At 40.1% G+C, this 17,564-nt stretch overlaps 1 protein-coding gene across 1 annotated transcript; it reads left to right on the plus strand.

Moving 5' to 3' along the window:
- The first annotated feature begins 9,302 nt into the window (after window positions 1-9,302).
- On the plus strand, window positions 9,303-14,362 carry LOC115976383 (zinc finger protein CONSTANS-LIKE 15-like). The gene is made up of 4 exons (XM_031097618.1): window positions 9,303-10,368; window positions 12,782-12,985; window positions 13,583-13,833; window positions 13,966-14,362. Exons 1-4 carry the CDS (start codon window positions 9,547-9,549, stop codon window positions 14,075-14,077), a joined length of 1,389 nt encoding a protein of 462 aa, XP_030953478.1. The 5' UTR covers window positions 9,303-9,546; the 3' UTR covers window positions 14,078-14,362.
- The last annotated feature ends 3,202 nt before the right edge of the window (window positions 14,363-17,564 follow it).

Consider the following 17,564-nt stretch of genomic DNA (forward strand, 5'->3'; position numbering starts at 1 on the left):
TGGGGGCTGGTAAATTCCTGGGATTTCTGATCACTAACCGGGGAATAGAGGTTAACCTCGATCAGATCGAAGTCGTAAAGCACCTTAACTGATTCATCTCCAAATTCGCTAATTGCTGCCAACCATTCTATCAACTTCTGAAGAAGTGGAAGGGATTTCAATGGAATAAGGAATGTGACAGAGCTTTTCGAGATTTGAAGAATTATTTGATGCAAACACCCATGTTAACGGCCCCGGAACTTGGGGAGGATTTGTTCATGTACCTCTCTGTGTCCGATCATGCTGTAAGTGTCATGCTTCTAAGGGACCAAGGAGTGCAGCAGCCCGTGTATTACATCAGTAAGACTTTGGTTGATGTCGAGACAAGGTACTTACCTTTGGAGAAGCTACTGTTAGCTCTAGTGCATGCCACAAGGAGGTTGCCACATTATTTTCAAGCCCATACTGTATATGTCCTGACCAAGTATCCTTTACAGACGTTGTTAAAGAGATCAGATTTCACAGGTCAAATAGCAAAATGGGGGACCCGGCTAGGATCCTTTGACATACGATACAGGCCGCGAAGCTTGGTGAAGGGCCATGTCCTTGCTGATTTCGTTGCAGAATTCTCTCCTAAGAACAATAGGGAAATGGTTTGTCATAGAGAATCACCCGTGGAAGGTATTTGTCGACAAAGCGTCAAGTTCCCTGGGGGCTAATGCCGGCATCGTCATTATTACTCGTGAAGGAATACGGTTGGAGTATTCTTTTAGACTGAGGATTAGGGCCTCCAATAACGAAGCCGAGTACGAGGCCTTACTCGTCGGATTGAGAGCCGTTTTGGGAATGAGAGCCCAAGATGTAGAGATCTACTCAAATTCTCGGCTGGTTGTTAACCAAGTCCAGGGCAACTTCGAAGCCTGGGATTCCCAGATAAAAGCACACTTGCAGGCGATAAAGCAAATCATGAACAAGTTTTGTATGGCGAAGGTGGCCCAAGTGGACCGGGCGTAGAACAGACATGCTGAATCTTTAGCTACATTAGCATCGTCAATGATCGAGGAGGTGCCTCGATTGATCAAAGTGGAGCTTATAGCGGAGCCAAGCATTAGTGTGGTCGATAGCGTTGGTACTGTTGAGGTTGATGTTGCCATGATTTCGACGACCGGGCCATGCTAGATGGACCCAATCATTGACTTCTTAGCCAACAATCGAGTTTCAGATGATGAAAAGATGGCTAACAGGATTCGCTGGGTGGCTGGCCGGTATTGGCTGTCGGTGGATTGCAAGTTATACCGAAGGTCTTTCGAGGGGTCGTATCTTTTGTGCTTGCACCCCGAGAAAGTAGGTGATCTTTTAGTTGAGTTGCATGACGGGGTGTGCAGTAGTCATGTAGAGGGACGCTCATTGGCACATCGAGTAATGACTCAAGGATTTTGGTGGCCACAGATACAGAAGAATGTCGCCGAGTATGCACGTAAGTGTGAAGAATGCCAAAAGCACGCCCCCTTGATCCATCAACCGGCAAGTCATCTAAATCCCGTCAGTAGCCCATGGTCATTCGCACAATGGGGGTTAGATATCCTCAGCCCATTTCCCCGGGCAACAGGTAATCATAGGTTTGTGCTAGTGGCCGTTGATTACTTCACCAAATGAGCGGAGGCCGAGACTTTAGCTAATATCCGGGATGTAGACGTTAAGAAGTTTGTGTGGAAAAACATAGTCACAAGATTGGAGTGCTGGACTCACTGATATCTAATAATGGGCTGCAATTTGATAGTAAGGCCTTTCCCGCGTTTTGTAATGATCTCGGTATCAAAAACAGGTATTCCACTCTAGCGTATCCTCAAAGCAATAGTCAAGCTAAAGCCACCAACAAGGCAATCGTGAACGGGTTAAAGAAAAAATTGGATGATGCAAAAAGTAGGTGGGTTGAAGCGTTACCTAATGTTTTGTAGGCATATCGAACAACCCCAAGGAGGTCTACTGGGGAGACTTCATTTTCTTTAACGTACGGGGATGAAGCTGTGATACCGGCCGAGGTGAATCTTTGTAGTGCACGAGTTGTAGCATTTGACCCCGCCCAAAACAATGAGCTGATGATGGAACGTTTGGATTGGTTGGAAGAATTCCGAGAATCAACAACCATACGATTGGCGGAGTACCAGCAAAAACTTGCCCCACGCTATAATCGAAATGTAAGGACAAGAGAATTTAGTGCTGGAGATTTAGTACTGAGGAAAGTCGTGGGGAATATGCGAGATACGAATGCCGCGAAGTTTGCCTAAACCTGGAAAGGGCCCTACAGAGTTACTGTCATCGCAGGCGCAAGAGCGTACTATCTGGAGGACCTAGATGAGAAACCAATGCCCTGGCCATGGAATGTCCATAATCTTAAAGAGTTTTATCACTGATCATCTGTGCATTGAAGTGTAAATTCCAATATGTACATTTTATTAGCTAAAATGATGACGATACTCATTAGTGCGGGTGCATTCAATTTCATTATTACTTATTTGGTAGTGTCGACCAGCAAACATAAAAGAAGTCAAAAAGACTAAGGCAGCTTGCTCTGTTCCAAGGACAGAAACCTGCTTCTCGATTCGATTATTGTCACCGAGTAGGTGGAAACCTTATATATATAATAAAATATCTCAAGGATAGAAACCTGCTTCTCGGTTCGATTATTGTCACCGAGTAGGTGGAAACCTTATATATATATATATAATCTCAAGGACAAAAACCTACTTCTCGATTCGATTATTGTCACTGAGCAGGGTGAAACCTTATATATATAATAAAAAATCTGAAGGACAAAAACCTGTTTCTCGGTTCGATTATTGTCACCAAGCAGGTGAAAACAATCGTCGAACTAAAAATTGTCTACGGACGAGGATCTATGCCTTGGCTTTCTATGCCATACATATGACCTGAGAAAACAAATATATGCTAAAAAGGGTTCCCAATTGCCAAGGGGCCAACTTATTTTACTCTTTGGGCCGGCCCCGGGCATCAAGCATGCCCGGAATCGATCTTCCCAACCTAATCAATAGAAAGATGTATATGTGCGGAAAATAGATGAATACAATGAGGAAGACAACATAGTTTTAAGCGTTCACAAAAAAACCTTAATCAAACAAAGTCAAAACACAAAAACGAAACTGTAACAAAACTATTGTCTTATCACCAAAACCTAGTGACCGTGCCAAGGTTAAACCTGGCAATGAAATAATTATTCAGTCACCACAACCCGATGACATAGGCAAATTGACTAAAAGAAACTACGATATAAATAAAAGTAAACGATAGGAATCCTGTTCGGAAACTAAACCGTGGGGTCTATAAGCTGCGTCTAGGCGACGGTCTCAGTCAACTGCTGGTTTATTGTAGGCTATGAAATGTCCTCACAGAGCTAATCATTGGCGCGAGGGTTATTGGTGACTTCCATATCATCCAACTCCACGTGAGAGTCAATTTGCTCCACCAGCCCCCTCAAAATCGGCGACTCTTCTTCATCGATAGGCCCCGAAGGGTTCTGCACGGCAGGATCAAGATTCGGGAAGGGGATCTAGCCAGGATCCCTTAGAGGAGAGTCCTTAGGGATCCCTAAGGCTTACAGGGCAGCTAGCCAAGCCTCCTTAAAAGCTAGCCTCCGAGCCTCCTTAATGACCAGTTCCACGGAATTCTCGGCATCAGCAAACCCTCATTGTACCACTTGTTTTCACAAGCCTCTATAGCCGCCCTCAGGTCGGCCAATTCCTCGGCTTTCAGGCTTACTACTTTAGCTAGCTCTAAGTCTGCTTCATTTTGCTTCACCTCGAGTTCCGTGGACCTTTTCTCCGCCAACGCCTTGGCCTTCTCCATGGTAGCGGCTCTCTTCTCGGCAGCCTCAGTGGCTTTTGCCTTGTCCTTTGCTGTCTTAGCGGCCGCCTCCCTAGCTACCTTCTCCCGGTCAGCATCCTCGGAAAGTTCCTTCAACCGCCCATCAAGGATGTGGGCTAGCTAAGCGGCCTGAGAGAACAGCAGCCTCTTTCCCATGGATTCTTTCGTCCCCTCCTCAAAGATGCGCACGTCCTCCGGCAACATGCCCCCCTTCACCTTTCTCCCACACTCGTACACTAGCCGTCGCGGGAAGAGGCTTACCATCTAGCTGGTAGGTGGGCTGCCATGCCGACGCTATTTGAGAGGAGGATGCCATGTTCATCCCAACCTAAGCCGGCAACTCTTGAATGGTGATACCTCTTGATGGCTAAGGGGGAGTCCCGGTTAGGGCATCACTTGGACCAGTAGTAGTCTACTCGGCAGTACGTTGCCTTTTTCGGGTTCAACCGAAAGGAGGAGGAGGAGGGGAAAGAGAAGGGGGCGTCTGACCACGACCTTGAGGGGGTTGCTGTTGCACAGTTTGCCTTGTGATAGGCACAAAACGATCAATTGTCATGGTCTTTTTGGCCACCATGTCTTCACCACGGTCGGATTTGGTTTCGGAGTTAATAGATTCTACAACTACTTGCTCGGCTACCTTAATAGGAGCCTCGGATTTAGCAGAGGCCTCGGGTTAGGCAAGGTCTTCCTGAATGGGAGTCCCGGATTCAACAGGCGTGTGAGCTAGTTCTCGGAGGCGTTGGGACATGCATTCTACCGATTTGTCCCACAAAGGTGCAAGCTCGTTCGAGCAAGTATACCACCAACCAAGGTCCTGAGCCTCACCTACTATGAACCTTGGAGGAAGAAAATTCATGCGCTAAACATCAACGTAGGGGAGGAAGGGACTATCTACCAGAAGAGCCTGCCTAAATGGTTGCCAGGAAGTATACACGGGTTTGACACCGAGGATTAGGTGGGACGCTCAGAGCTGCCCGTCCCAATGAACGAATATCTCAGACCTAATTATGAAATTTAGATCCCTTACATGAACTACCCTAAGATCCTAGGTAAACACTTTGCCGTCTACAATGAAAAATACAATGAGTATTTAGACAAACTAAACAATCATAAGTGGAAAAATAAACAAGTTAGAAATCAGTATAAACCCACTTCGCACCATGAGAGGAGGCAAGAGATTTCACTGGCAAGCCAATTGCCGAGTACCCAGACGAACTCCCCAGCAGAATTCCTATTAGAATCAGGTAGGCAAGAAATTAGTCGTACCCTCATATCCCTAACCTTTAAGTAATAGTTGGTTCTTTTATTCCCACACAGACTGTACATGTGGTTTATGTCATGGTGGTCTAGTTGCAAACTGAACGTTTGATTCAACCTACTGACACAACTAACTACCCGGTAAAAATTGGGGGGAAGTTGGTCGGGGCACAGCCCATAGTATCTAAGGGTATTGAGTAAAAGAGGGTCCATGGGAAACCTAACCCCACCCTCCAAAATCGCCATTAAAGGGAAAAAAGCAGTATTTTCCCCTCTGTGGAGAAAAATTTCACTCTCGTGGCAGTACGCCACTTCAACATCATTGGGAATGTTGAATTTTTGCCTAAAGTGGCTAAGGACACCTCAGTGTTCAAAAGGAAAGCATAGCCCATCTTAAACTCTAAAAATTGAAGGAAGAAACTGAAGTAAAAGGAAGAGGTAGAGAACTTACTTTGGGCTCTAGGAAAGAAGGGACTCTGGACTGATGGATAAACGCACAGATAAATGGGCAGAGAGAAAACTCAGAGAATGGGGAGTGAAAAAGTGAAAGAATGATTTGGGATGGGCTATTTATAGGAACTAGAGGGGAGTGAGCAACATTCAATCAGCAATAATAAGGCTTAATTAGCAATAATGAAAAGAAGAAAAAAAAAAAAAAAAAAAAAACCTTTACGGATACCAATGCCAATTGACACATGCGCTGCCTCGGTTCACGAACCGTCAGGTAATGATGACGGTTGACCCAAGCGGCCAGATTTAAAGCGCCTTTTGAGGGCGCATTAATAGGTTTTTGAAACCGTTCGAATATCCACCCCTTGAGCTTCTCAGATAGCGAGTGCCTTTTTGGGGTTCCTTGATTCTTCCCGTGGGCCGGGCATGAATCAAGAGGGGGCTAATGTACGGCACTATAGTATCCAAACCCATTTGGGCCTTGGGTTCTAACTCAACAGTGCAGCGCATAGCCCCAATCTCTCTCTACCCATGGCCCAGCCTGAACCCACAATAGCCACAGGCCCAAGCTTTGCACTGCCCAAAAGCCTGAAGAGTAGACAACCCACATTGGCACGCACCTCGTTTTACCACTTGGTCTTTGCTCAACGAGCCATTCTCAAGCAAGAAGAAAGGCGTTCAAATACACCATCCCTTGTATGCCCGGCAATGGCCTGGGGAATATCACTGCCAAGCGTATCTACTGGAGTGGGAACCAGTTCCAAGGTCACTCTCACCACACCCCACTCCCACCTAAACACCCACTTATGATTAATGATATTGGACCTCCTAATGCATTAACTTTGAAAGCAATTATAATCACTCCACTAACGCTTGGCTATAAATATGAGAAGCTAAAGGAGGAAATGGGTTTTTTTTTAGAGGGGAAAAAACGAAAGGAGGAAGAGAGAATAGAGTGAGATGAGTAACCCAGAGACAGAGAGATAGTTTCAGTGAGTCTTTGTGCCGAGAACAACCCAACGTAAGAAATCCAAGCCCACTTTATAAATAGATTGTGAGCCCAAGTAAGGCTCAGCCCAATAGCCTCATTTTTGGAACGCACAGGTAGAATTAAAAGATATATATTTAAAAAGAAAGTAGAACTAAAATGTATTCAAGAGTAGAATCTAAGGTTTCAACAAAATGTATGTCCTTAAAAAACAAGGGGACAATGGGCTTTTGTCCTTATTTTTTTAAAATATTTAGCACAATGTCCCTATTTTGAAACTATTTAATTAGTAGAATGCCCCTATTTTTAAAACTCAATTTAACAAAATTGAGTTTTGTATAAAACATGATATCCTCAAAATCGAGTTATATGTATATTTTTTAATGTCAAATTTCACTTAAATTTTCAAAAAAAAAAAAAAATTAAGTGGCAAAATATGTATAGAACTCAACATTGCTAATGTCGAGTTTCACTTGTAACTTGATTTATTTAAAATCATGTTTCAAAACAGGGACATGGTGCTTAATAGTTTCAAAATAGGGATATTATGCTAGATATTTTAAAAAATAAAGGTAAAAGTCCATTTTCCCCTAAAAAACAATTAGTGAAAGAATAGCTTGATGAATTGGGGAAGAAGTCATGTGAACTCAAAAACGCTAGAAGGGACTGGATTATTTATGGAAACAGGAATATGAGATATTTTCAAACTCTGGTGAAGAAAAAGAAGAGCATACAATAGCATTATACAACTAAAAAGGGAGGATAGTGCTAGATGGATGATTTGGAGGAAATTGAAAAGAGCTTTTTACAATTTTTCTCTATAAAGATATGCACTACTTTAAAGTGGAAAGTATTCTTCAACAACTAAACAAGATGCCTTTACCAAGACTCACAGGGGAGCACGAATATTTTTGATGGCAGATGGCGGCTCTAGGATTATTTTTTAGAGGGGTTAATAAGAAACATAAATTATACAAAATTATAAATAAATAAAATAAAAACTGAACTACATTAAGTTTTTACAATTACTTTCTATGATGTTTCATATTTTAAAATAGTTACATGATTTCTTCATTATGAGCTACATCTCGTTTAATGTATACAGTCAAGCAATCATTCATCCATTGATATCCCTTTTGATTGATTTATTTCAAATTTGTTAAGATCTAAATGGGCTTTTTCTAAGGTTTAAGATTAAAAAATTTCTACTTATGTTGTTGGACTTACTTTTTTTTCTTTTTTTTTCCAGATTTTAGATTAAATTATTTTTTTTATTGGGCTTTTTGTGTGTTTAAAAATGTCAAGATATTTGTTAAGAGGGTCATATTTAAAATTATTTTAGCTGGGCTTAAAAATTCTAAGATCAAGGTGTTCAAAAATTTATTTTAGGTGGGTCAAAACAAAAAATATATATACTATATATTATATAGGTTTTTTTTTTTTTTTTTGTGGGGGGGGGGGGGGGCAGGGGGTTCACCCCAGGCTCCAAGTGTAACCACCCAATGATGGGCCAATTCTGATGTAGCAAATTGAAATAACATTATTCTTCCAAATGGATTCTACAAAGGCTCTTGGACCAAATGAAATACAAGCTTATTTTAAACCTATTAGCTTGTGCAATGCTCCTTACAAAATAATAATAAGTAATGGTTTAAAACTTCATAGGTTAAACCCTAGAGGGATAGCCTGATTACCTCCTTTCAAAATGCCTTTGTTTAAGGTAGGCTAATTAAAAACAATATTATTCTAGTTCATGAGAGTTTTGACTTGCTGAGAAAAAAAACAAAAAGTTTTGGGGACTTAAACTTAATATGAGTAAGACTTACAATAGAGTCAGTTGAAACTTCCTTAAGGTTGCTTTGATTAAAGATGGGTTTTAGAGGTGGGTTGGATTATGGAGTGTCTCTACTATCTCTTATAGGGTCTTAATCAATAGATGCCCTTCAAAGCCCCTCTTCCCTCAAGTGATTCCCTATCACCTTATCTTCTCTTGTGTGTAAATGCATTCTTATAAGTACAAATTTTGAATTATAAGAATGAAAGCTTACTGTTGTTGCCTATGCATTTAGTCCCAGACGCAAATATAGATCAAGTTCTCTCCATTTGTGTTAAGAGTAAATTAATTTTTCATGAATCTAAAAAGCTACGTTGTACCACCTCATTTAAAATTTCACTCAATCACAAATAAAAATTTATAACTGATTTTTTTATGTGACACACGTACTTCTTTATATTCAAAAACTTTTGAGCCCACATGCACATAGATTTGGGTCCAGTACGAATAGTTGGCCAAGACTATTTCTTAGCAGACCCAACTCAAGTCCTGTCCAAATTGTCCTATAACCTCTCATACTCACTGCATTTGAAATTTCAACACCAGTCCAATTCAACCACAAGAGGAGGAGTTCTCTGACAACTACCGGAAACAAACTCACCACTTTTATCACAGCTCTTTTATGCAATAGTCCGTAATCAGTTGTCTCTATCGATCACAATTAGTCACACGTAGAATTGTACCCAAAATTGTTCGTTTTTATTTTTGTGGAGAAGGCAGCACATGCTCTGCAAAAAGGTTACGATATTTTTCCCCAGTGGACCTTCACTTGTCACTGTCATAGCATCCGCCGCAGTCCACATTACGTGTATCACTGTTACCCCATGCTTATCATGTGCTCAATGCTATATCATCCAGTACAAACTCATAGTCAGATTCAATCCCTTAAGAAGAAAAATTTTGGTACCACGTCCAATTACACAATTTTGCCCATAACTTGTCCATACTATCACCCTCTACCAATCACAATTTGTTATTTGGACAAATTGTAGGTAAAATTATACAATTAGGTGTGACACCAGAATTATTCCTTACAAAAAGAGAGGAGACAAACCTACTTAACTCCGTACTTTGGCTCTACTTTTTTCACCAATTTCACTCTCTTTACTCTGAGCTCTACTTGTGTGTGCGTGTTTTTCTCGGTTTTTATACGTGGATGATGAGCAAGAGAGCCAAGAGTTATAATTCAGATATCACAGAGATAATGTTTCCTTGTGATTTTTGCAACTCAAAAGCGGCAGTGTTGTACTGCAGAGCTGACTCGGCGAAGCTCTGCTTGTTCTGTGACCAACAAGTCCGCTCTGCCAATGCTTTGTCTCTCAAACACGTTCGCTCTCCAATTTGCGACAGTTGCGGAATCAAACCTGTCTCAGTTTGGTGCTCCATGGACAACCTCATGCTCTGCCAACACTGTGACTTGGACTCCCACAACAATTGCTCTGTCTCATCCCTCCATAACCGAGTTCCAGTCAAAGGGTTCTCGGGTTATCACACAGCAATTGAGCTGGCCCCTATGTTTGGGATTGATCTGGAGGCTAACAATTTGGTGAATACAAATTCTGGGTCTTTTTTACACGAGCAAAAGTTGGTGAATTCACATGAATTCATGGTCCCAAGTGATGATTCCTCTGTGTGGAAAGGACAGGGTTTGAGGTGTGGAAAGTGTAGGGACGAGGTGTGTGAGCAACTGGTGGAGATGGGAAACAAAGATCGGATGAGAGTGGATAAAGATGGTGAAGATTTATGTCCCAAGACACCTCCAAGTGAGTTTGCTCAGTCTCAGCAAGCGAATTTGGAGAGTTTTGAGCTGCAAAATGAGGATGATGATGAAGAATTGTTAAGGCAACAAAAGTCGCTTGCATCTTTGCTCATGGTTCCATCGAATGTGGAAGCGAAAGAGAGTGATTATTATGTTGCTGAAGGAGATCTTTTGTGGTATTGTAATCCCACCTATGACTTTGACTATGAGGCCAGCCAGGTTTGTAACTCTGTGTATGAGAAACTGTGTCTTACGTGAGAAAGTTGGTCTGCACACCCCGTAGACTATACTCTATTCTCTTCCTAGGTTGCACGGACACATCATTTTTGGCGTTGTGTCAGTGTTGAACACGTGTTGGACATCAGAACAGGTACAACTCGTCGGATTCCAGTGTCCGGCGAGTGTCTTTTTTTTTTTTTTTTTTTTTTTCGCTTCTCCGACATGTCCGACACAGTGAAAAAAAAAAAAAAAAAAATCACAGATTTTCACAGATGACTTACCAATACCATTGATTTTGTGATATACCCTAAAACAACAAGCCTAAGAAGTCCCAAAACTCACATCTCAAGTTCTCACTTCTCAACCCACCCACCCACCCTCTGACCTCTGCTTTGCCCGCTACTGCCGCTACCCTCTGTCCCTCGCCGAAGCTAGATCGGGCCAATCGGCAAGCTCCATAGGCGTCGACGCCTATGCTTGTCCCTTCCAATCTCTCTCTCTCTCGGCATCATGTCCGACCTCTTTAAGCTTCTCTCTATGTTTTTTTTTTTTTTTATCAGATATTTGGCCATTTAGTTTGGGTGAATGACTAAATGGGTTACTTAATTACTCACTTATTATAATCCGTTTTGTTTTTTTTTTTAAATCCCACTCTCACAGTCACTGTTGATAAACCAGTTAAATGTTTTTATAGGATGATGTTTTTGTTCTGTGATAATATTGAAAGTTTAAAACTTGTTATCTTTTTATGTTTTTAGTTTGATGTTGAACTTGTTATCCTTTTATGGTTTGTACTCTAAACATTTTATGTGTATTATTGTACTACTTTGTGCGTTAGTTTACTTATTTGTAGTTCTTACATAATTTAAATTCTAGACATAAACCTATTTTATGTCTAAAAAAATTTAAAAATATACCTAAATATAAAATTTAATTAATTATTTAACCGCCGTGTTGTGTCCTTATTTTTTAAAAATTGCTATATCTCTGTGTCCGTGTCCGTGTCCGTGTCAGTGTCCGTGCAACATAGTTTTGTCTTAATAATTTTCACCAGTTCTCGCGTAAATAATTTTGTCTTAATAATTTTCACCAGTTCTCGCGTAAATAATTTTGTCTTAATAATTTTCACCTTTATGGTTGCATGTCATATCATATACTATACGCTAATCTTAATAATTGCAACTGTATTTCCAGTATGTTATACTTTTGTCTGAAAGGCAACTTTTAGAAATTCGTGAGGTGTTCTTTGACTATATTCCATTAAAGTGTCTAACCACCAGTTCTGGCTAGTCATGCGGCTCTAGAAGTTTGCTCCTGTGTGGTGTATGCTATTTATCTCTTAGATGGAAAAAATTTATTTATCTTCTAAAATTATGGGCTAGCAATTTAATATTATATTACTAGAAATTTTTTTGTTAAAAAAATATAAATTACTTGAAACTTTTTTTTTTTATAGATATAATAATATTTTAACTTATAGCATCTGTCTCGTTATTTAGGTTAGGTCCGAACTCCAAAACCCTTATTTGATAATAAGAGATTTTACTAATTGAGTTAACTGGAACTTAAATATTACTAGAATTTAGTAGTTTGTTATGTCTTATATGTAGTAACGCTTCTTTTGTATATTTACGATGAAGTGGTACGAAGGATATTACAAATTTTATTATATAGATTTTATAAACGAATAATAAATTTTGTATAGATTTTAGAAACGAATGTTCATAAAAAATTAAAAAAAATTAAAAAAAAAAAAAACAACGAATGTGTCTAATTTTAAATCATAATATAAAAAGTAGTAAAATAAATTTATTTATTATGTTGGTTATTGACTGTGCATCAATCATGTACATTGTTGTGTCAATTTGTTGTTGTGTCAATTTGTAAATTATATGTAGAAGTAGTAAAATTTATAGTAACTTTAGTAATTTCTTATGATACATAATTGACTTCTATGTGTTCTTTTCTTTTGGTGAAAATATTTAGTTACATGAAGACTTGAACAATAGGTGACCAATTAATAGTTCATTTCCCCTGTGGTGCGAAGTTTTTCTTATAGGGAAAACACCAAACGCCAAAATGTAATAGGCATGAATGTTAATTTGACTGTAGATTCACCAGGTTTGGTGACAATCTACTCAGTTGATTTGTTTGGTTCTTTTTTCTTTTTCTTTTTTAAATAATCGATTTGTTTGGCTCTTGGTCACTGTTTCAATTAGGGAAAGCCCATTACATTGTAAAATAATAACAAATGTTTGTATACCGTTCTGCCTTTTGATAATACTACAATTAACTATACTGCTTAAAGTTTGTTCTTACATACACAACAACGTATGATATGTATCCATGAACACACTAATTACTACAAACGCTAAACATATGCTATTGTTATTCCTCATTATTGCTCTTGCAGGCGTGGGATTTCCAGTTGGGAGAATCAAGACACTGTGAAAAGCATGATCCACAAGCAGCAAAATACGGTGAAAACAATCCTGAATTTATGATCAAGAATTATGTCAATTTTATCCAAGAATCTTCCTTGACAAAACCAAAGGTATTACAAGACCTATATGAGATGAATTGCTCCACAATATGTGAGGATTTTCTTTCAGAAAATGTAAGTCATTCTGACTGGTGTTAGATGTATTGATCAGAAAGTTTACTTTTGAAATGACGACCACACAAATCAAACTATGCATAGTTTTTTTAGAATGTCACAAATAAAAACCTTCAGCTTACTAGTTGAACTACTAAAAGGGATATCTTATGGAGAAGCTTAAGCTGTCACCTTACCCTTCAGTCAATTTTTTTGTGTTGTCAACCATTTGTATCAGAAACTGGTCTAATAAGGATTACATCATAAACAATATTGCATACTATTCTGATTTTCTGCAACATCATGAATTATGTTGTATCTGATATGTTTTATGTTGGTAACCCTGCAATTACAGTTGTTAAATTATGACAGCAGAAGCTAGAGCTTAGCATGAACTTATATGAGCGGAATATCTATGTAATTTTATGGATTATGACTTGATTTGAAAACTTTCATCCTGGTTCATTATATTGTGGCAGCCACTTATAGACGTGGGAAGACAAACCTTTTTGAGCTAATATTGTGCCCATTCCAATAAATCTTCAAACCTTGTTTATTCTTTCTTGGGTTATTATTGGCAAGGTTGGTTACTAATAATATTGATTGGACAAACTGCAGAATCACTCGAATCATCCCTTGTCAATCAATAAAACCCCAAAAGAAGAAAGCTTCAACAAATCAAAAGTAGAATTACCACCACCTGAACCCAAAACATGCAGTAGCACCAGCCATGTCCCGGCTAAGCAGCAACCTCTCCTGGCGAGCAGTGATAATGTGAATGGGGTAATTAAAAACTTTGATATGGAATTGCTGGCACAGAACAGAGGCCAAGCCATGTTGCGCTACAAGGAGAAAAAGAAAACTCGAAGGCATAGTTCTTCGTTCCTTCTTGTCATGTCTTTGTATATCTTGTTATGTCTCTAGCTCATTTGTTTGTTATTTGAAAATTGGACTAAATTCAACATTCATATCTGATATATAGTTTGATATAATGCAAACAGGTATTATAAGTACATCCGATACGAGTCCAGGAAGGCCAGAGCTAATACCAGAAAGAGAGTAAAAGGTCGATTCGTGAAGGCAAGTGAAACTCTTGATCATGTTGAAATGTAATGCTAAAGCTTTGGAGAATTTCATCCCCAATTTCAGTCTGCAAATATAAATATTTCCCAGTAGGAATTTCCACTGCAGGAATTTCATTTAGATGGCATAATGTCTAAGTTAGTGTGTAGAGCGTATCTCTATTTCTATTGCTTCGTTTGTTAACTCCGATTGATTCTGGCAGTTCGTAGGTTAAATTAATTGGAGTTGTTTTTATGTTAAAATACATGATTGACTTTGGAGAAAATCACATTATCTGTAAATTTTGCCTGCAAAAATGGCATTATTCTCCTACTACTATGAAAACAACTTTTTTATTTTCCTCTATTTTTTCGTAGGGAAATGGGATTATAAAAATTAAATATTAGCTATATGTATCAGATTTTTAGGTGATTGATATTTGATACTAATATAGTCAGGTTTTAACATATAGTTTCAGCATGAATCTAAGTCATGCTCATATAAAAACTACTTTAAAAGGAACACTAGAATTTCCTTTCTTTTTTTGAAAATGAAATCTAAAATAGTTGTACAGGCGGCCTTTGAGTTACTACGGCGACGTATGTGGATTAGGCAGATAATTTAAGGAACTTGCAACTTGCAAGAGCTTGCAAATTGTTTCTTAAGTCTTATTTGAGTTAAAAAATCAATATTTTGCCATAACAAGTCTTAAAAGATTAAAGGATTTAACTTTGTATTTGATTGTCCATTTGAGATTATTATTATTATTTCAAATTTCGACTATACTTCTACTGCTTTTGTATTGGAAAGTACATTTGTGGGGCCCAATAATTTAAGGGCCAGGCCCAGTTGCTCTTGGAAAATCCGAAGGCTCAAGCCGAGGAGAGCTGTGGCCCAAGCTCTACAATACAGAGCACAAAACAGTTTTGGGAGGCAGCCGAGGACAGTTCAGTCCTCGGCAGATCCAGAATCCCACCGGAATAAAGGGGTAAAACTGGCATAGGAACGAATTTGTAAGGAGATCCAAAATATCTTGGGGGAAGTTATCCTTACTACCCTTCCAGATAAGACTCTGCACCTGACAGAGCCGTACTCTGCAGCCTTATCAACCATCCCCAACAATTCTGGGATTAGACTGATGGGACAAATATCAGTCTTGTAAAGATTGACCCTACACGTGGACGAAGGACAGTTAACGCAGACGAGTATAAAAGAAGAAAGTAAGTAAATCGAAAGGGAGACTCCCATTCCACCTCCAAAAAAGGGAGACGATCTGGGTGAGAACATCTCAACAACACCTGAGATTACAGAAAAAACTCATCGTCGGGTAACCGGGGTAAGACCCTAATGGTCCTCGGATCAAGTCCGAGGAGGCCCATCCCATAGGATGCGATGCCATAGGGCTTAAACGTTCAAGCCCAAATCCTTTTTCTACACGAATTCCTCTAAAACCAGGACCGGGCACCGCCCCGTGACCAACGGCTAGCTTTTCAAGCCCACTCTCTACAAATCATATTGTGAGGGATCTTTCATGCGCGAGCCCAACATCCTTATTGGGCCGCCAGAGAATTGTGTCCTTACAATTGGCGCCGTCTGTGGGAAGGCTTGCGCGTTGGCGCAGGTGGCGGTGGAGTCAGCTCTCTAGCAAGCAGAAATTCCTGGGGCTTCCTCCGACTCCGGCGACATACAGTTGTTGCTCCGGCATAAGCTTCTGCTAGGGGTTACGCCTTATAGTGCCAAGGGCGCGGGCATCTCTAGGGGCTTCCGGCCTCAAGCCAACTTTCCCCGCCCTGGTATAAGGGCTTATGGTCGAAAAGTAAACCGAATAAAAGAAATTTTACAAGTTTTGGACAGAACCAAGGCCTTGCATGGTCCTCGGACTCAAGCCTATGGGGAAACCAAGTACAAAAAAGAAAAAATCACAAGTTTTGGACAGAACCAAGGCCTTGCATGGTCCTCGGACTCAAGCCTATAGGGAAACCAAGTACATAAAAGAGATTTTACAAGTTTTGGACAGAACCAAGGCCTTGCATGGTCCTCGGACTCAAGCCTATGGGGAAACCAAGTACAAAAAAGAAAAAATCACAAGTTTTGGACAGAACCAAGGCCTTGCATGGTCCTCGGACTCAAGCCTATGGGGAAACCAAGTACAAAATAAAAATCACAAATTTTGAACAGAACCAAGGCCTTGCATGGTCCTCGGACTCAAGCCTATGGGGAAACCAAGTACAAAAAAGAAAAAATCACAGTTGTTGGACAGAACCAAGACCTTGCATGGTCCTCGGATCAAGCCTATGGGGAAACCCAAGTACAAAAAAAAAAAAAAAAAAATCACAATTTTGGACAGAACCAAGGCCTTGCATGGTCCTCGGGACTCAAGTCTATGGGAAACCAAGTTCACATAAAAAAATTTTTACAATTTTGGACAGAACCAGGCCCTGTTATTGGTCCTCGACTCAAGCCTAATTGGGGAAACCAAGTACATAAAAAGGAAATTTTACAAGTTTGGACAGAACCAAGGCCTTGCATGGTTCCTCGACTATCAAGCCTATGGGCGAACCCCCCAAGTTAACAAAAAGAAAAAATCACAAGTTTTGGATAGAACCTAAGGGCTTGCATGGTCCTCGGACTCAAGCCTATGGGGAAACCAAGTACATAAAAGAAATTTTACAAGTTTTGGACAGAACCAAGGCCTTGCATGGTCCTCAGACTCAAGCCTATGGGGAAACCAAGTACAAAAAAAAAGAAAAAATCACAAATTTTGGACAGAACCAAGGCCTTGCATGGTCCTCGGACTCAAGCCTATGGGGAAACCAAGTACAAAAAAGAAAAAATCACAAGTTTTGGACAGAACCAAAGGCCTTGCATGGTCCTCGGACTCAAGGCCTATGGGGAAACCAAGTGCAAAAAGAAAAAATCACAAATTTTTGGACAGAACCCAAGGCCCTTGCATGGTCCTACGGACTCAAGCCTATGGGGAAACCAAGTACAAAAAGAAATTTTACAAGTTTGGGGGACACCAAAAAAAAGAAAACCCCCCAAAGGGGGCCTTTGCCGATGGTCCTAGACTCAAGCCTATGGGGAAACCAAGTACATAAAAGAAATTTTACAAGTTTTGGACAGAACCAAGGCCCTGCATGGTCCTCGGACTCAAGCCTATGGGGAAACCAAGTACATAAAAGAAATTTTACAAGTTTTGGACAGAACCAAGGCCTTGTATGGTCCTCAGACTCAGTCCTCGGACTCAAGCCTATGGGGAAACCAAGTACAAAAAAGAAAAAATCACAAGTTTTGGACAGAACCAAAGGCCTTGCATGGTCCTCGGACTCAAGCCTATGGGGAAACCAAGTACATAAAAGAAATTTCACAAGTTTTGGACAGAACCAAGGCCTTGCATGGTCCTCGGACTCAAGCCTATGGGGAAACCAAGTACATAAAAGAAATTTCACAAGTTTTGGACAGAACCAAGGCCTTGCATGGTCCTCGGACTCAAGCCTATGGGGAAACCAAGTACATAAAAGAAAATCCACAAGTTTTG

This window comes from Quercus lobata, chromosome 2 (genome assembly GCF_001633185.2).
Source record: "Quercus lobata isolate SW786 chromosome 2, ValleyOak3.0 Primary Assembly, whole genome shotgun sequence".
In the NCBI taxonomy this organism is placed as follows: Eukaryota; Viridiplantae; Streptophyta; class Magnoliopsida; order Fagales; family Fagaceae; genus Quercus; species Quercus lobata.

What these genes read in the sequence shown, in the direction of transcription:
- LOC115976383 (XM_031097618.1), top strand. Translation starts at nt 9,547, where the DNA reads ATGATGAGCAAGAGAGCCAAGAGTTATAATTCAGATATCACAGAGATA. An exon ending in AGGATTTTCTTTCAGAAAAT is followed by an intron (nt 12,986 to 13,582) that starts GTAAGTCATTCT and finishes GACAAACTGCAG; the next exon opens with AATCACTCGAATCATCCCTT. An exon ending in GAGAAAAAGAAAACTCGAAG is followed by an intron (nt 13,834 to 13,965) that starts GCATAGTTCTTC and finishes TAATGCAAACAG; the next exon opens with GTATTATAAGTACATCCGAT.